At 35.7% G+C, this 20,707-nt stretch overlaps 1 protein-coding gene across 4 annotated transcripts in view; it reads right to left on the reverse strand.

The window, feature by feature from the left end:
* The window catches only part of INO80 (INO80 complex ATPase subunit), a 123,215-nt gene that overhangs the window by 58,041 nt on the left and 44,467 nt on the right, over positions 1–20,707 (reverse strand). For all 4 annotated transcript variants that reach the window (NM_001205384.1, XM_024997340.2, XM_024997339.2 and 1 more), the window contains 14 exons: positions 20,008–20,075; positions 18,666–18,875; positions 17,608–17,688; positions 16,644–16,739; positions 10,472–10,531; positions 9,914–10,056; positions 8,291–8,375; positions 7,253–7,370; positions 6,252–6,337; positions 3,464–3,631; positions 3,108–3,241; positions 1,976–2,043; positions 1,134–1,227; positions 199–370 (listed from right to left, as the gene is read on the reverse strand). In NM_001205384.1, coding sequence (NP_001192313.1) covers positions 199–370; positions 1,134–1,227; positions 1,976–2,043; positions 3,108–3,241; positions 3,464–3,631; positions 6,252–6,337; positions 7,253–7,370; positions 8,291–8,375; positions 9,914–10,056; positions 10,472–10,531; positions 16,644–16,739; positions 17,608–17,688; positions 18,666–18,875; positions 20,008–20,075 — 1,583 coding nt within the window. The remainder of the gene's footprint in view (positions 1–198; positions 371–1,133; positions 1,228–1,975; positions 2,044–3,107; positions 3,242–3,463; positions 3,632–6,251; positions 6,338–7,252; positions 7,371–8,290; positions 8,376–9,913; positions 10,057–10,471; positions 10,532–16,643; positions 16,740–17,607; positions 17,689–18,665; positions 18,876–20,007; positions 20,076–20,707) is intronic.

Consider the following 20,707-nt stretch of genomic DNA (forward strand, 5'->3'; position numbering starts at 1 on the left):
ATATAAATACATATACTGTATACACACATAAAATGTCTATTAAGTTGTATGTAATAAATTGTAACAATACTCTGCTCTCACTCCTCTGGGAACTTTTTTTGGCCGCTTCAGGTCATCTTTTACTTTATTACTTTTATTGATTGAAAGAAAAGGGAAGGGAGTATTACACAGATAACTGATGCTGAAATAATTGCTTACCTTTAACAAAGGGCAGCTGGAAAGGTTGGGAAAGGAGAGTGGAAAATTAACCCCAAGAAGGAAATCCTTGTTTCTCAGATATTTCTCCTGGCTCTCCCCTTCCGGCTCTCCCCAGGAGCGCAGCTGATGGAGCCTGTAGGAGGCTTTCAGAGACAGGAAAAGAGCTAACCATCTGAAACAAACCACAGCAGACATGCTTATTCAGTGCTCCATGGAGGTTTGAGGGTAGTTCATAGCAGCGAGGAACCTTGTCTCTCATTAACTGTCTCTTCTGTCAATCTTGGGCATTTTAGACACAGTTCTTTCAAAGTCGGTTCATACTTTTGTTCTATAAATTCTACCTTTGGCATGACTTGGGTTTGCTACTATGAAAACGAAAATCCTCCGTAAAGCTCCTATTAGTGTTAAGGAATATTCAACTCTTATCGCAAAACCTTTATAAAAACATCCTCTTATAAAGGAGATAAGCCTCTCCTAATGAGGTCATTATTTTTTACACAAATATAATACAAATCAGTAAATTAAGTAAAAGCCATTATTCCAAAGAATAAGAACAGAGAACTAAGTTTCCCAGAATACATAAGGCAGGTTACGCTACAATCCCTACTAAGTAAAGGAATCATCAGCCATCATTTGCCCTGAACAAACAAATAAAACAAATTTCTACCTAGAAATTAAGACTTGAAGACCTTCTGATAGCATTTGGGAGAAGAACCTAAACAGTTTTTATTTAAGGTATAGCATGAGGCATTGTACAATTATTAAATTTTCAAAAGAAAGTTATGACTTCCTTATAAAACTTTAATTCTTAATACAAAAAGAATGAGATGCTCTGTAAGATCATATAATACTAAATATTTAATTTCACAGTATTCAACATTTGCCCCTATTTATTCTCAACTGTTCTCTCATCAAACAATGAACAAACTTCTCACCTGGCTAAAAGTCCCTGAAGCATGAGGTTTGCCATTTCAGCTGGAGATACATCAATAAAGCGAAGGAAAGAGAAACAGCTTTCTTCATTAACACCTGGAATATCAAAGAACAAAGTGAAACCCAACAGAAAACCAAGAGACAACACTCAACTAAAGCCTGCTGAACTGCTGAATTTTGACTTAAAAATTTAAAACTATTCTAAAGGTTCCAATACAGCCACTTTGACAGAATATAGAGTGTCATATTTTTGTACCACAATCACAAGTAAGAGAGGCAGACGTATGAGATATGACATATATGAGCCAGAGTGGAGTTGGCTCATCAGTTACCTCTGGGGTTTCGGATCCTTGGCTAACTGCCTTCCTCTTTTTATTGTGCCAGGAAAAGGAAAAGAAAAGGAAAGCACAGAGGTGAAGAATTCTGAACTTCTGCCTCAATACTTTGGACAATGCTCAAAGTTGAGCAGGTTCCTTTCTTTAGACTAAGCAGCAGGGACCTAAAGAATCAAACTAATCAAAGAATCAAACTAAGACCCTGCACTGTCTCTATCATACCTTTATTCAAGGGTGTAAGACATTTTTATGAGACAGATATAAAATAAAGATGGAAGGTCAACTGAAACGGAAAGAAATTAAAAAAAAATTTTTTTATGCTTTCTGTTATAACCACAAAGCTTACTAGCATCTACAGATGAAGACAACTAACTTACTTAAATCTTATCAAGACTATAAACAAAAGCCTAGCATTCAGGCAAAGCCACTATTAGTTACAACTCAGCAAAACAAAGAACATCCTGATAAATCCTTGGCATACTTTCCTTCTCAAAGACCAAAACACCTACCTTTTCTGTGAAAGAGAGACTGTTGGATATAGTCTGGTGCAAATGGAGAAAGAAGAACCCTTAACCACCTGTAAAGTAAGTAAAATAAAATAAATCCAAACCCAAATATAAATATCAGAAAGTTAACTAAACTGGAGGCTCCAAACTAAAAGAATCTTTGAAGGTTTAAAACTGTTTATACTTTTGAGAATTTTGTTGCCAGGCAAAAATGATACCATATAAAATACTAAATATTTACTAAAGGTAGTAGATGATAATACAAGTTCAAAGCGGTCTCATTTTATTTCACATTTCCAGAAACACAACTCCAGCACTGGAAGTTGCCATACACTGTATTAAACAAAAACCACTACAACCCTGTTCTGTTAATCCCCTTGCCCATGTAAAGTATTAGCCTGGAGCTATCACAAAGAATTCTAAAATTAAACCCAAGAAATGTGTCTCAGTTTCAGTAATGTTAGGCTAGATGTTGTTGATGATTATTTTGATAATATTGTTTATATAGTTTCTATACAGAAAGAGCTTTCTAAATCTATGGTTCTCAAGTGCAAGTGTATGCAAGACTCTTTTGGGAATTTGTTTAAAAAATTCAAAAGCAATTGTTAAATTTTCAAAATAAAATCATTATTTTCTGACTGATTCTGCATGCAGAGGTGAAGAATGGACCTACACACCTATTTTCTGAATGGAAGTGGTTTCCAGCATATTACCATTAACAACACTTCATTTTTTTAACCAAATCTATCATTGCTGATTCTGGGAAAAAGGTAAATTTGAAATCAAATCTGTTTTTCCACAAGTGCTATTACAAGTGTGAAATAAGCCACTACAAAGCAATTTCAATACTTAGAGATATTTGTTGATCTCTGTTGGTACAAGTACATGTTTGCACACATGCACATTCCTCATTCAGAAAGGGAACTGCAAGTAGTTAGGGCCTTTCAGGTCATCCAGTTAAACTCTTGATAGTACACAGACCCTATCACTAGATCCCTCAACAAACAGTTGTCCACCCACTGCTTAAATACCTTGCTGTTGTGGAACTCACTCTCAATTAAGTTTATCTACTAAGCCACAAAACCCCAAATTACAAAAGCACTCTTAGAGCAAATAGATATTAGTATGTGCTCACCTGTCTCGTGAATGGTTGAAGACCCTGATCTGTCCATGACGGTAGATAAACTTTGAAATCTGGTATGGCTTTAGGGAAATATGAAATGGAGACCAAGTTTCTTGTCGTTCAAATAATTCTGGGTGATTACATACCTAAGAGAAAGGGAAATGATAAGACAATAGGGTGTCACGTGCAGACATCACTATGAAGCAACGGGGGAATCCTAAACCCTGCATATTTACCTTTATAAATATATATATTCCCATTCTCATTCTTTAACAGCCTTTGTTTATTTGGCATCAAGGCTAGCTACAGCCTCTTCCCTGAAGTGGGTTAATAAAGACAACTCTAGGGCAGCTAACCTAAGCTCTTACCTTCCTAAACTGCATGACTAGATTCATGAGGCTGCTGGTGGTTGTCTGTGCTTGCTGGGTAGAGCCCATAGAAGACTGCAATAAATCTTCAATGGAAATTTTGTTCTTCAGTGCCTGATACAGCAGTTTCTGTCGGCTGGTTAGTTGGCAATACATTAGAATCTCAATCTAAAAATCAATAAGGACATTTATATTTTGAAAAACAGTTTGTAAGAAAGCTCAGTATTACCATAAATTTGGAAACTCATGCAAGGCAGATTATGGTTAGAAAGAGAACAGTATACATATCTTAAGAAACTCAGTATCTCTATAAACTTGTGATATGGCTAATTCAAGAAACTCAGTATCTCTATAAACCTATGATGTGGCTAACTATCCAGAATATGAGCTTTTCTTGATCCTCTTCCCTTGTCACTCACTCTACATGCTGTCCATGGGCAACCTCTTCCATTTCTAATAGCACCACCTACCATCAACCACAGTAACTTGCAAAAATATATTTCCAAACACCCCTAAGCCCCATACTTCTAACTACCTACTAAAATAGTATTACTCAAACAGTCTGTAGCAATTGCATTTCTGATCTATGAGAAAAAAAATTTCTCTTTCACAATTTACTTGATTAACAGCATTGTCATTTACTAAGTTGCCCAAAAAGAAACTTCAAAGTCAAAAAGTCAGCTCTGATCTCTTCTCTTTCATACCCTGTGTTCTATCATTTTCTAAGTTCCTCAACTCAACCTGGAAATTTTTCTCTAACCACTCTGACATACCACAGAATCTCACCATATCTAACTTAGACTGCTATTACTATGGGAGCTTCCTGCCCCAATCTCTCCTGGTTCCAAGAAACCTTCCATGCAAGTCTTCTAAAGTACCCAAGTGCAGGAAAACCTTCAATGTAAGTTACTGCCTATGGTAAAATATTACAAATTCTCCTGTAGGCAGAGGCCTCCCATAGTCTAACTTCCTGTACTGTCCCAATCTCATGATGTTCTCCTGTATTTCTTAGCAACAACAGTCTGAATAATGTTTGCCACACACGCTGCCTATTTGAGTATTGACTTACCTTTGTTCATTCTTGTTGTTTAGCACCCACTTCCCACCATATTTCCTGGTAAAAGCCAACTCATTATTCCAGATCTAGCTCACATGTCATCTCTGTTTTGATGCCTTCTCTAACCTTCACTAACAGAACTATCCCCTTTCTGTGTTCCCATTATACTTCACATAGATCATCACTGTATATCCTATGATACAGAACCAGCTATCTATATATTCATCTCCCTGGGAAGTCTGAATAGAATCTAGAAGCTGCATCTCTACATATCAGCTGCTCGCAGAGAGTAATAGTTCAACAACATATATATTATTTAATTCATAGATTAGAAACATTGCTGATGTTTAAGAAATTTATAATACACACAGTAGTTTACAACCACACATCTTCTGATCACCTCGCTAATAACCACTAAATAAGAGACATTATGATGCTGCTATTGTTTTTAAGCTGTTTCTGATATAAAAGCCTCAAAGATCTATTTTTCTTTAATGAAGTATTTTATATCAGGTACATCTGTGTGATACTTCTATTTAGGCAAAATCAACCAGTTTCACAAAACAGCCATATAGTTTTTTTTAAAGGAATAAAACAACGGTACACTTCTTTCCCTCTCTTTGAAGGTGTACGTCACCACCACAATCCTGTAAGAGAGTTACTAAATTTCACAATGATCCAGCCTCTGGCAGTGACAGTGAGAACCACCTGACGTTATCAAGAACCTGGAAAGATGCCTTTTATATAGACAGGAGAACTATGAGAAACAGGTGTAATCTATGTGAGGCAGGAAAATACTCCAAAGGAGTAAGAACTGGGAGGAAAAAAAAAAGACAAAAGGAGAATATTGGGAGGATTCACAAGCAATAACAGAAAATTACAGAGGTCGGGGAAAAATTCAAAAAAGATATTTATGAACCACAATTATAGACTTTATGAGAAAAAGTAATACAACTCAAAGCACAGTATACTTCTAAATCTACCTCTCAGTCTGCAGAAATACAGGAGACAGAGGAACATATCAGAGAACACCACAATGATGCATTGAGCAAAATTCGATATGTGTAAAACTGTGGACAAACTACCCAGTTTCCCCAACAAAGAATTGCAAAAGGGAAAAAAGAAGGGTGGGCCTAAAAGATATCTAAGGGACATATCACCCAAACACTACATATGAACCTTGTTTGGATCCTGACCTCGAAAAGTGAAGACTTTAAAAGATAAAGAAAGAAAGAAGCATACACAAAGACAACTGGGGATATCTAAGCACTAACTGGGTATGTGATACTGCAATGAAGTTTCTTTTTTTTTTGTAGAGATGATAATGATATGTGATTATATATTTTAAAAAAACACCAAATCTTTTAGAGATACATATGAAAATATTTATAAATGAAACAAAAGACATTCAAGATCTGCTTCAGAATAATCTAAAGGGGTGAAGAATGGTCATGGGTTGATCATTTAGGCTATATGGAGGATTCATTATACTATTCTTTCTTTTATAATATTTCAAATTCTCTGTAATAAGTATAAAACAAAAAAGAAAAAACTATTACTTGCCTTGATTATGTGACTCATCTTAAGTCTATGCTGACCCTCCAAGTTTAAAGGTTTTCTCTCAAACTAATTACGCTTCAACTGAACATTTACCAAGGAATTTTTTTTTTACCCTGGAATCTTAAGTTGGTGTTTATTAAGTCCTAAACTCACAAGATTGACTTTCCTTACCTTGTCAGACAATTCATTTTCCACATCCTTCTTGATTCTCCTCAGCATAAATGGCTTCAATATCATGTGTAAGCGAGAGAGTTGATCTGAAATGGCAGGAGACCCCCCAGACAAATAATACATTATATCAATTTAACACAAACAAAAGAAATATCATGATCATCTCTCACTGAACGCCTATGGCATAATGATTTATTTGCAAGACTGAAACAATCTTTCCCCAGGTAGGAAGCCAAGGATCTGAACTTTCCACAGCATCTTCCTACAGTAACTGGCAAATGCGTTTTGCTATCATTTACTCAGACCAATAAGGATGACTTTATTTTTATCAGAGTTCACCTTCAGAATGTTTCAAGAACATTTTATCAATAATAGGGTTCTCAAACAGGTCTAATGCAAGCTATATGGGACTCCCAGTGTTGCCCCAAAATCATTTTTCAAAGTGTGTCAGCATATTAACAACATGTAGAATAAGAAATTACTTAAGGACTTTTCTAATGGTAGATATCACTTCACATTGTGTAATAAATACTCCACAACTCTCTTAAAAGATACTAGTTAAGAGATCAAAAAAATTTATAATAAAAATTCAAAAATGTTCAAAGAAGAAATAAATCCTAATATGTAAAGAAAAAATACCAAAAATTATCCTTCTAATATTTTGTTTTTATTACAGGCAAAAAGTCTTACCCCATTTCACAAAGAATATAAAGTTTTTTAGGATCTATGTGGAAAATGAGGATTTTGTAAGCCAAAATGTGAACTTTGCTTGTTCTGCCTTGAGTAAATAGTCAACACTACAGCAGCATCAATTGATAAGTCCTTTTTTGACTCTTAAACACACACAAAGCACATAAAAAAGAAAAAAAATTTATTTTAAAAGAGAAAAAACTTTTGTCTCAGATCCTCTTATGCACACTAGAAGAAAATTCTTTACACAGAAGAAAATATCCAATATGTTGCCTACAGTAGCAAGAATGCAAGTTCATAAAAGTACTCACTCTCATCTATGGCAGATTTGTTTTCGGCATGGCTCTCAATGTCCTTGGAAAACCATTCATTAAATTCCTCATGTGAATCAAATAACGTTGGCATAATGAAATGCAACAGAGCCCAGAGCTGGAAACAAATGAAAAGTAAAATAGCTACAGAGCAACGAAATGACAGGATGTGAAGACATAATGAGTTCAGAGAAAGCAAGTGAACTTGATCTGTTTACCTGTGTCTAGGTGCATGTGTATGTGTGACTAAGTGAGAGTGTATAAGCACATGTCTCATCAACCAACTTTAACAAGGCACTGTAGCAAAATGTGGTATTTTTCAATTAATTTCACACCCAAAGTCTCAAAGTCCTGCTCAGATTTTGCAGTGAGACAGTTTTAAAATTTATACAAAGATCCATTCCACAACTGAACACAGTCTGAGGTAGCAAAACTTGCTAATAATAACTCTAGATTAGGGATCAGTAAATTATGACTTGTGGTGCCTAGTCTGGTCTGCCATCTACTTTTATAAATTAAACTTTATAGTGGAGCATAGTCATACCTACTCTTTTATATATCATCTATGACTGCTTTCACATCACAATGGAAGGTTGAATAGCTGTGCAGTGACTATATGGCCCATAAAGTCTAAATATTTACCATCAGATTCTTTATAGAAAGTTTTCTGATTCCTATTTTAGATGATAAGAAAGAATTTTAGCTCCTCTCAGTGTTAAAGAATATTACTAGTATATTACTAGTAATTACTAGTATATTACTAGTATATAAACATCCTAGTATAAAAATATCTCTGCATTAGATGAGTAGCATTCTTAATGTGATCATTATTTATTATATAAGTACCAAAGAATAAAGAAGTTTACTTGCCTTGTGCCAGAGAATAAGAAAATAGGAATGATGCCTCCTCTGCACCTCCCAACAAAAAACCACATAGGGCAAATTCTTCCTTTTACATGGGGGATTATAAGTTGTATACAGCTGTTAACACTCTGGGTGGGCCTGGGTAAAGAATTCCAATCTGTTACTAGTGCCTACCTCTGCCATGGTGTTCTGAATGGGGGTCCCAGTTAGCAAAAGCCGATTCCGACACTGAAACTGCAGGAGTATCTTCCAACGAACACTGTCCAGTAAAATGAGCAATAAATTCCAAGTTAGCAGTAAATCTTTATTCGTCCTACTGAGAACCCTTATTTCTAGAAATGCTTTTCAAAAAATAACAAACATTCAGACTCAAGCAATCTATAATAAACACAATTGAAAAATATCATTCAACAAAGCTGAGGATAGGAAATTTCAAAGGAATTGACTTCTCTATACTGAAAACATGATATTAAGGTATTAAAGTTTTAAAACGTCCTCAAATAGGCAGTGAAAGTGTTAGTCATTCAATTGTTTGCAACCCCATGGACTATAGCCTGGCAAGCTCCTCCGTCCATGGAATTCTCCAGGCAAGAATACTGCAGTGAGTAGCCATTCTCTTCTCCAGGGGATCTTCCCAACCCAGGGGTCGAACCCAGGTCTTCTACATTGTAGGCAGATTCTTTATGATCTGAGCCAGGAGGAAAGCCCAAAAAGGTAGACTAGGATCCGTTCTGGCTTGATAAAGTCCTTCACTATCTTTGGTCAGTTTTGTTGGTACAAACCATATAACTGGTGGCACGAGAGGTAAAGAATCTGCCTGCCAATGGAGGAGACCCAGGAGTCACACGTTCAATCCCTGGGTTGGGAAGATCCCCTAGAGGAGGAAATGGCAACCCATTTCTGTATTCTTGCCTAGGAAATCCCATGGACAAAGGAGCCTGGTGGGCTACAATTCATGGGGTTGCAAAGAGTCAGACACAACTAAGCGACTGAAAATGCATACTAGAAAGTTTTAAAATTATTATTCTATATGCTTCTAGTGTGAGTCTGGAGGGAACAATGGAAAATGAGAAAGGGTGTGAGAAGAAATACAAAGTGAATCTACTGCTCCTGGCCACAAGCATGCCCTACTTCAAAAGAGTGAAAGAGGAAATTATGCTCTTCAGAGAATGGAAAGGTCCATGGAAAATACTATTCTGCCAGTTAACATGGACTTCTAAGAAAGTCCTATGAATTCACCAAGAGTTAATAAAATCCATCAAACTCAAGGTCTAATACCACTGAGTAACACTTCACAGCCAAGCACTCATTTACTATTCAGTTTGGGAGCTAAAAGGTATTAGAACACTTTAAACATGTAACTTCCAATTAAAGGATTCTTGGGAGTCTAATAACCATCCAGGGACTAGGATAACCTGCATAAAATAGTAGAAGCTATAATCCACAGAATTTAACATTCTGCTTCCTACCAAGATCTGTAAAGTAATCCCTCAAGCAAAGGGCAGATACCCCTTCCTCTACAGAAAATTTCCTTCAAGAACAAAAATCAGTTAAAATGCCATAATTATTGAGTGGGGAGGAAGAAGCTGAAAAAAATCCTCACACTCTAAATATTAATATTTATATTCCATGAAAATACAAAAAAAGAATTTATGCCTTCTGGTCAGATACATGGTTCATGCAGATACCACGTTCTGAATTCTCTCTGACCTTCATTCTTGTGTGCGTATGTCAGACACATATCTATGTATCTGTATGCCCTCAGTCCACAGACTTTATTTCTATTACTTGCATTACCTGGAACTACTCTTGAGTGCCTGAGCCTCATCCAATACCATGTACTGCCACTTGACTCGCTGGAAATACTTTACATCCTGTACCACCAGCTGGTAACTGGTGATAACCACATGGAAGGGGGCATCCTGAGTGTAGAGAGTCTTCTGTAAATATAAGAGGGCAAGGGTGAAAAGAGAAACCTAAACAATTCATAATAAGACAATGAGGAATGGACTGTATTTCCTAAGGCCAAGAAGTTTAAGATAGCCCTAAAGATATGTTTCTCCCATGTAGGAGATGTGTAGTGAATTAAAGCATAATTGTTTTTAAAGTAGTCACCTTAATCACAAACTTTGTTAAAAAGTAGTCATCAGCTTATTAAAGAGAAAAGTTCTTAATCCTGGCTGACTGTCTATCACAGGAAAAACATTGTAAAAGAAAAAAAATTACATCTGCATAGAAACATGTAAGATTTTATGTAAGAGAAATTATTCAAATCAACTGGAGAAGTAATGACTGCATATATGTGTGAATATGTACATGTGCGTGTGCATATGCTTACAGTAAGCTGAAAGTTACCTGACTCCAAAACCTCCTGATGACTTTTCTGTCGTGAGGATTTCCCCAATATGGTAGCACCTAGAAAAAGGACCAATATGTATATTAGTTTCTACTGATAATCTTAAAAGTATCATCACAAATATAGGATTTTCTGGTGGCTGAGATGGTAAAGAATCTGCCTGTAATTCAGGAGACCTAGGTTCAATCTCTGGGTCGGGAGGATCCCTTGGAGAAAAGAATGGGTACGCTCTCCAGTATTCTTGCCTGGAGAATTCCATGGACAGAGGAGCCTGGGGGGGCTACAGTCCACGAGGTCACAAAAAGTTGGACATGACTGAGTGACTAACACTTTCAGTTTCATCATCACCAATACATTATTCAGAAAGGCTTTTTTAAAAAACTTAACAGAATGAATATATGAATTTCTCTTCTGTCATTACTGCACTAGGAGTTGGACTAGCACTCTTTCTACTGACCCAGTTAAAACAAATAAAAAACAACTGTTTGAAGGCATCAGAGAGCTACTTGGGCAGTGAAGAATTATAGAGTCCAGATCTAGAAAAGACAGGAAAGCCTGGCATTGTACATGTTCCCCTAGAGAGTGCTGATCATTCCCAAAAGTTCTAATCGAGACACTATGAAACTGAGAAGTTGTTTTTCTTTTTTTAAAGGGACACAGGACCCACAAACAAAAAACTGTAGTTCAAGGAGGAAGATTTCTGATAACTACCCACCTCCCTGGCCTTAAGTTGGGAATGAAAAGATACATACACACTGGTAGTAAAGATAAACTATACACATACTTGTTTTATCAGATTCTGAAATCTAGCTTCAATTCACCCCAACTCCTGACTTAGATTAATGGGGTTTTGGATTATTACTGTCCCAGAAAAAAATTACTGTAGGCAAAAAAATCCACAACAAAACCCCAAACACACATTAATCCTCTCTCTGGAAGAAGAAAATAACATTCAGAGCCCACAATTATCTCCAGAATTTTTCCTATACATCTGGCATTAAAACAAAACCAAAACAAAAATTTTAGAAACAAACTTTTAAACAAATGCTTGTTTGTTCACATTTTTAAAATTTTTTTTTAAAAGGCTTAAAATGTATTTTAATAAGTTCATGTTGCATTATTTCATTTCTCAGAAAAACTTCAAAGGTATTAGGGACAAATCAAACATGGTACACCAATAAAAAATGCACAGCATAACTACCTAAGATAGGCAAAGCTAAGAGCTACCGTCTGACACTCAGCATACAGCAACCCTGTTCTCAAGATTGTACTAGGCCTATCAAGAAAGCTGTGAATGGCAACATCACAGACACAAAAGGGCCATTTCTGGGTTGTCCTTACCCAAGAAAAAGATGGAGGCAAGTTTAACACAAGATTTTTTAAAGATAAGAGAAAATGTCTTCCTTGGGACACGAAAGGGTAATATATGGGACATAACAGAACCGTATGCGTGTTGTCTGTGACCTCTGTGGACATGTGCCTCAATTCCCACCTGGGAGTGATTGGAACAGTGGGGCCAAGGTCATTGGGGGATGTTTGGTTTTTGTGGTATATGTGGCAGGATCTCTGGGGTGAGACAGTGCACTAAGTCGTGTCCGACTCTTGCAACCCCATAGACTGTAGCCTGCCAGGCTCCTCTGTCTATGGGATTCTCCAGGCAAGAATACTGGAGTGGGTTGCCTTTTCCTTCTCCGTGTTCACAGAATTTAAAGAGGAGATTTAGAACTTCAGTGTTACACTAGAAATTACAAAAGAACCAAAGGGAATTTCTAGAACTAAAAAAATAACTAGAATTAAGAATTAGATGATGAGTTCAACAGACTGAATCAGTTGAAGAGAAAATTACTGAACTACAAGAGAGGTCAGAAGGAAACACCCAGACCAAAGCATGGAGAAACAGAAGAATGCAAAACTCAGCACTTCTGTAATGTACCTAGATGTAACTCTCACTCTTTTTATTGTTACGGGGTTCAAAGTGCTTCTTGAATCCATAGCTTGATATGTTTTGTTCTTCTGAAAAATCTCAGAGATAGAAGCACAAATATGCAGGAAGGGATGAAGATCAATGAGAAATGAATGTGAATAATACAAATAAATCTATATAATTTCAAAAGTATAAATAGTAAAATGTCTTCTGGGGTTTAAAATACAAAATATATATACAAAAACAACTGTGTTAAGTCTAGAGAAGGGGAGTGTAGTTACAGTACTATACTCAGGTCTTTCTACTATCTGAAAAGTATTAACAGTATTAACTTGCATTTTTTTTTTTGAGAAAGTTAAGCATATGTGTTGTATTTTCCTGGGAATCTACTGAGTAACAGAATGAATATATAATTAGCTAGTTTAAAAGGGGGAAGAAATACCACTACTTCCCCAGTAGTCCAGTAGCTAAGAATCCACCTTGCAATGCAGGGAACTTGGTTCAGTTCCTGGTCGGGAAACTAAGATCCCACACACTGTGGAGCCAAGAAGCCTGTGCTCCACAACTACTGAGGCCTGCAGACCACAGCCAGAGAGTCCCTGCGCCACAACAAAAGATCCTGCTTGATCCAACAAAGATCCCTCGGTCTGCAACTAAGACTCATTGCAGCCAAATAAATAAATAATACTTTACTATTTTAAAAATATTATTTATTTTATTCTTGGCTGTGCAGAGTCTTCCTTACTACAGATGGGCTTTCTCTAGTTGCAGTTCACGGGCTTCTCAGGGCTCAGTTGCCCCGCAGCATGTGGAATCTTCCTAGATCAAGGATTGAACCCATGTCCCCTGCATTGTCAGGCAGATTCTCAACCAGTGGACCACTAGGGAAGTCCCAATAAATAATATTTTTAAAAAATAAATAAAAGGAAAAAAAAAGGATAAAATCGAATCAATTCAAAAGGACTCAAAGGGAAAAAAGGAAAGTTAAACAGGTGAAAGAAGAAAGCAAAGAGGCAACAGATTTAAATGCAGCGTATCAATAATTACATTAAAAGTAAGCACAGATATTCCAAATAAAAGAAATACATGTTAAATATAAAGATACATAATATTTAAAAGAAAAAAGAGAGCAGGCAAACACTAATCAAAAGTGTTTGGTTAGTTAATATCAAAGAAAATAGATTTTAAGATTTTCCTTCTTAAAGGAAGAATTTCGAATTAATAAAAAGTTCATTCACCAGCAAGATAAAACTGTAAATCTGTGTACATCTCATTGCCTCAAAGCAAAAACAAACAGAAGCAAACAAAAATGTATAAATCCATAACTGTTGCCAATATTAACACCTCTTTCAGTCAGTAATAGGAAAGGCAGACAAAAAAAAAAAAATCAGTAAAGATGTAACAGTAAAGAACAAGTTAACAAATTTGACCTAATCAACATATATACAACAATGTACTTAACAAGTGCAGAAAAACTATTTTCAAACTCACATAGGAACATTTATAACAACTGCCCATGTGCTAAGCCATAAAAGCAAAGCTCAACAAATTTCAAAGGATTAAATTATTAAGAAGCAGCATATTTTCTTATCAGTGGATTTAAGCTATAAATAACAAAAAGATATCTAGAAAATCATCCTTTGTTTAGAAAATAAGAAAAACACTTTTAAGTAACCCATGAATCAAATAAGAACTTGAAGTAGAAACTGCAAAGTATTTTGAATGTTAAGATAATAAAAATGTGACACCTCAAACCTTTGGATGGCTATGGTCATGCTAAAAAAACAATACCCTTGAATAAACATTAGAAAAAGCTGAAAATAAACCAATTAAGCTCCATCTCAAAATGACAGAAAGATAAAGAAGTTTACCCAAAAGTAGGAAAAGAATAAAAAAAGAGTAGAAATAAATGAAATAGAAAACATATTGAATAGTCAATTTTAGGAATGAAAAGTGGTACATCAGTCAAGAGAAAAAATGTAAATCGTATTTCATGAGGAAAAGGAGGGAGGTCACAGGCACTAAGCATACTAGAACCATAAAACCAGTGTTACTCAGGCAGTTGCCAAATAAAATGAACTTTTAGATGTTATCATAAGAGATCTAAGTACCTTTTGAATGTAACCAGACCTTAAACTTGAGTAATGTCTACTTCTAACTATGTGCTGCAGGGAAGTGAACACATTTCTGACAATTTAAAGGAATAATGACAATAGAAACAATGAATAACAGACCAACTGTCATCAAACTTTTTCTATAAATAGCCAGGTAGTAATTTTAGCTTTGTATGCCAGTCTCTGCCACAACTACTCAACTCTGCTGTTATGATGTCAATGCTGCCATAAATAATCAAATTTAATATTTATGTAATATATATATCAAACATAATATATGTGTACTTAAATTTCATATTTCATTTGCAATGAAATAATTTTATAAGTAACAATTTTAAAAAGTAAAAAAAAAAAAAAAAAAAACTATTCTTAGCTCATAAACTGTACCAAAGAACAGGAGGTGAATTCCTCAATAAATTAAATAAAAAGTGATAGCATTTCCACCCCTAGGTTATACCCAAAAGAAATCAAAAGAGGACAAGTGTTCAAATAGAAACCTGTACATGAATGTTTACAGCAGTATTATTAACAATAGCCAAAAAGAAGAAACAATCAAAAGAGCCATCGACAGATGAATGGATAAACAAAATACAGTATACCCAGAAATTCACTATAATATTATGCTCACTATAATATATATTATGACTGAATATTATTCAATCAGAAAAAGGAATGAAGTGCACAACATGACAAACACCTTGAAAAAATTGCTAAATGAAAAGAAGCCACATGAAAGGCCACATTCCAGGTGTACAAAATATTCAGAATAAGCAAATCCAGAGAGACATTAAGAGAATTTGTGGTAGACAGGGGCTAGAGGGAAAGGGAAATAGGGAAAGAGATTTCTGTTTGGAATGATAAAATTCTGCAATCAGACAGCAGTGATTATCACAACAAATGTACTTAATACTATTCAACTGCACACTTAGAAGTCCTATTTTACTGACCCCTAAACTAGAGCTTCAAAAGGAAGCTCAACATGCAAATGAAAACTCAGTTTCAGGCACTGGTATAAAGTCAAAGGAGAGGTACCAATGACATTAAGGAGTACTACATTGCCATCTATTGGCCTGTGAAGGAAATATTGAAGGTGGTTTCGAAGAAAATTCTAAGGCTTAACTTTTTGACCTCCTAATTGTTTACCATGTAACAACAAAAGAGTAGGAAAAAAGATGAGGGGCTCCATATTCAATGCGAAAAAACTCTATAGAGAAAATACTCAACAAATTGCCTTAGAATGACCTCACCTCCTTAGAATGAGTTGGCCAAGCTAAAAGCCATATACATAATGTGCCTTGTAAACAGTTCTTAGGTCTATTAATTCAGCTACAAAGGTGGGGCCACAGACACAAAGGTGCCCCAAAGTGGAATATCTCAGACATGTCCCTATTCCTTAAGGCATTAGCCAGAAAAACACCTCCCATGCTCTCTAAATTGCGTGGAACCCCTGTTTATTATGGAGACCCAAGATCAGAGATCATGTCAATATCTCTTGATACATAATCTCCATAAAATCCTCCTTAACATGCAACTTCATTATCATTATATTCCTTTAGAGACAAGTATCTAACATTTCCTTCTTTTTACTTGCAAATAAGATAATAAATCCTATCCATTCTTTCTTACATCCCAACAACTTTGCATAATGAAACGCCTATTTAAATCTTGTCCATATTTGATGTACCATATTTCCTTGCTGATCACTTCCTATGTCAATCTCAATTATTTTCCTCTACATTAGTTAAAATCAATTTTCGCATTGTTACCTTAGGCATTATAACCTGGACCAAGACCGAAGAGGTGGCTTTGGAGTGTCAAGAAAACTGATTATGATTTATCAAAACCTACATTAAGTCAGCAACATAGATACTTTCTATTATGGCAGTACAACTAGGAGCTACAATTCATGTGGCCAATGCAGCAAAATCACTCAAACTGGACTTCAGCTTTCTCATAAAACAGAAGGATGCAACATACTCTCTTATCGTTCCCATCAGTAACTTCAATAGGAAGTGTATGCAACGTTATTTGAAAAAAATGCAAGAATTAAAAGCTATTATGAGCAGTTAAGGAAGGCAGCAAAAATGGAGTCAAAACATTTATTTTAAAAAGAGAATTATTATTGATTTTTACCTTAAATTTAGGAACAAATCTAGTAAACTCCTGGTGCCAATTGTTAAGTGTGGATGCAGGCGAAATTATTAAGAAAGGTCCCCAAATGTTCTCTCTCTGAAACAGAAAATCTGAGTCAGCCAACTGCAGGAAAACTGAAGAGATTAAACTCAAAATTATAATTAACAACAAGAATAGCTTAATAGGCAATGCACTGTAATAAGAGAAATGGTTCCCATTTCTCATTCCTATACACTCAATAATAATAATATCATATGTTAAGAAAAATAATATTCTGTGTTACAGTAACACAAACAAGGAAGTTGCTAGAAACATCTTGAGAAAAAACAACAAGCAATTACTCCCACTCCTCCCACCTCTTACAGGTCCTAATTTGTATCATTCACAAAGCACTTATAACATACTGACTTGTATGTGTTGCTTTTCCTTATACTAGATGATCACAACAATATTACTATTATTTAATTGGAATAGAGCATTTTGCTTTTTTCAAAATGACTTCACACATTCTTTCTCTTTTAATTCTTACAAAATTCCTGTAAGGTAGGTATGAGCACCACTTTGCAGAAGTGGAAACTAAACCTCAGAGAGTTAAAGGGAAGTCAGGTCAAAAGAGACTAAGTGAACTGTCCAAATTAACACTGCTAGTAAGCATAGAGCTGAGATGTGAAACCAGGTCTTCTGATCTAACTAACTACAATGTTTTTGCCACTATACTGGTGGTTCTCAACAGAAGCAGGAGATGGGGAGTGAAAACACATATGCTCAAAACCTGTCCTAACATTCTTGAAAACTAGAAAGTTTCACCACACTGTGTCACCTTGTAAAGGCTTTCAAGGCAAGGACCAAGACCTAATGTCGTGGTATGCTACAGAACCTAGCATAGTGCTTGATAATGGCTCAGTAGAAAACAACCCTAGGATTGAGAGAGAGGAAGATGAAAAGACTGCATGCATCTACCCACCTCAGCCAGATGGGCCAGGAGGGCAATGCTCTGTACTGTTTTACCAAGGCCCATTTCATCTGCAAGAATGCCATTAATACCCTGGGGGGAAAAAAAAAACAAAAACACAGAGTTTTTTCTCAGGCTTCATTACTGCCAAAAAGAACTACCCAAAATGTCAAATTCTGTTTTTGTTCAAACAAAAGTGACTAGAGATACCCAGTTTCAGCACTATTACTCATTACTGTAATGATTCCTTTTGTCAATTCCAAGCTACAACTCTGAATCATGATACATGAGGCAAATGGGCCAAACCCAGTTTTTCAGCTAATCTAATCCAGGTATAAAAGCAATCAGGCTTACTAAGACCACTTAAGACAAATTTTATACACGATACAAATATTTCCCAATAAAGTTTCCAGGTTAGAAATAGAGGGATAGAACAATCTTTTGTACTCTGTGGGAGAGGGAGGGGGGGGATGATTTGGGAGAATGGCATTAAAACATGTATAATATAATATAAGAAAAGAATTGCCAGTCCAGGTTCGATGCAGGATACAGGAAGCTTGGGGCTGGTGCACTGGGATGACCCAGAGGGATGGTATGGGGAGAGAGGTGGGAGGGGGGTTCAGGATGGGGAACACGTGTACACCCGTGGCGGATGCATGTTGATGTACAGCAAAACCAATACAATATTATAAAGTAAAATAATAATAAATAAAAATTTGAAAATTAAAAAAAAAAAACTCACTTGCCCAAAGTGGTGCTATTTGTTGAATAAAGAATGCTTTTAATATACAAAAAAAAAAAGAAAGTGAAGGTGAAAGTTGCCAGTCACGTCTGACTTTTGTGACCCCATAGACTATACAGTCCATGGAATTCTCCAGGCCAGAATACTGGAGTGGGTAGCCTTTCCCTTCAAAAAAAAAGAAATAGAGACATCTTTCTGATTCCCGTCAAAAGACAAAGCTTTTTTTTTTTTAAAAAAGGATGAAATCTAAAACATTATCTTGTGCTCATTTCACAATATATAATTTACAAACAAAACAGAGGGGGTAGCACATAGTTCTAAAATTCACCTGTTCATAGAGATTTGCCAACCAATTCATGCCTTTCAGCTGATAACCTTTTAATTTGCCATTAAAAATTGTAGGCTGTGGAATATCCTCACCAGCCCGGATAGATGGGTTTGCCAGGCTATAACTCTCCCCAAACCCAGTGCCAGACTTGTTTGCTGCCCTCAGGGCAGCTGCTCGACTTTCTTTTGCATCTTCATCAAATGACCTTGTCTGGAAAATAAAAGTATATTAGAATAAAAATATGAGAGGAAAATAATTAAATTCAAATGAAATTCATAATGCTAATGTATCTATCTTGTGCTGGCTGGAACAAACTTTCTGATAATATAATGTAATATATCGTATTACATATAAAGCATGATATAACTGACTCTTGAACAACAAGGGTTTGAACTGTGTAGGTCAACTGACATGGAAATTTTTTCCACTAAGTATGTACAAAAGTACTACATGATCCTGCCATTGGTTGAATCTGTGGAAGTGGACCCACAGACATGGCAGGCTGACTGTAAAGTCGTACAAAGATTTTTGACTTCAGGGTGTGTTGGCACCACTAACTCCCACAGTTACTTAATGGTCAACCGTACATTAAAGTATATTACTAATATTTCAAAATTAATTTAACAGTTGTATTAAGCATATACTTTTGATAGACAGGCACTAAGCCATATTACATGATTACCTGCTTCATCAATGAATTTATTTAAAATGTGATATAAAATCTATTTGATTGGTCAGAGTTCGTGAGGAATAGGCTGAGTTTGTCTCTATCCTTGGCTTGGATTCTGTCAAAGTGATACAGGGGCTCCTATGCAGTATATTAAATGGTGTTTACTTAATTGTGTTTAATTAATGTTTACTTAATTCTTTATTTAATTTAATCTGTTGTTTCTTTCTGATTTCATATGTCACTGTATCATGAATAAGCAAGTTATTACTAAAGTGAAAGAATGTGCTAACTTAGCATTTTTTAGGCATGATACAAGCTTTCTTAACAATCAAGAGTGTGGTATTTTTCACTAAACAATGATGCATTTCACTTGGTATTATCCATACATACTGGAGAGGACAAGAGAAAAAAAAATAGAAAAACTCTCTTAGCTTTAGTCAACACATTTTTAAAGCTTAGAAAAGCAAAAGCTCATTTCCCATCTTCCCTCAAGTATTCCTACTATTATTCTAAAGTAAATAGGGCTACAATCCCCATCCAATACAGTCTCATACATATATACATATTCAACAATGTTTTTAATTGAAAATATGATTAACTTAAAGGAAGACTACCTAAGTGAAAGGCTGTAAGGGCATTTCCAGGACCCAATAGTTCATTTCTAAGACTCACCCGAGCCTGATGAATATGATAAGCATTTTCAGCATTCTTTAGGGCCTGGGCTTTGAAATGGTTACTATCTGAAAAGGGAAAAACTTTGATTATAACATCTCATTAACTGACCTCTTTCGAGGATGCAATTTATACTAGCATGTGTGGATCCCTGACTCCACATTCTGTTTATCCCTAAATTCAAAGAGGGTGAGGGAGAAGAAAAAGATCTAATTACTTGACAGAGGTAAGGACCTGGAAGTGGTAATGGAGGCAGGGGTCTCCCATGGTCTCCAGGAGCCAAAGTCAGCTCACAAAAGCCACCAGGAGACTGAGCTCCAGTTTCCCAATCCTGCATTTCATGCACAAAGTAATGCTAAAGTCAGGAAAAGCAAGACAACGAGGATTCAAAATTGTAATATATTTATACTGGGTGAAACTATTCTAAAAGAAAATAATAGAGAATGTTTAAATCCCAAGATAATCTGAAACACTCTCATTTTCTCTTACTCAACATGATCTTGAGCACTATTCTCTGTGAAATTCCTCTTAAACTTTACACCAATTCCTCCCTCACTGTGTGGTCACAAAAGTATCGAAATAGTCTCTTCTCATGTTTTACTTGTATCACCAAGAATCCTGTTATGTGAGAGACAAATTCACTGCATTCTTCTGATAAAATATCTTTTATTTCTATTAACAAATCAAAACACAAAATCTT

This window comes from Bos taurus, chromosome 10 (assembly GCF_002263795.3).
Source record: "Bos taurus isolate L1 Dominette 01449 registration number 42190680 breed Hereford chromosome 10, ARS-UCD2.0, whole genome shotgun sequence".
In the NCBI taxonomy this organism is placed as follows: Eukaryota; Metazoa; Chordata; class Mammalia; order Artiodactyla; family Bovidae; genus Bos; species Bos taurus.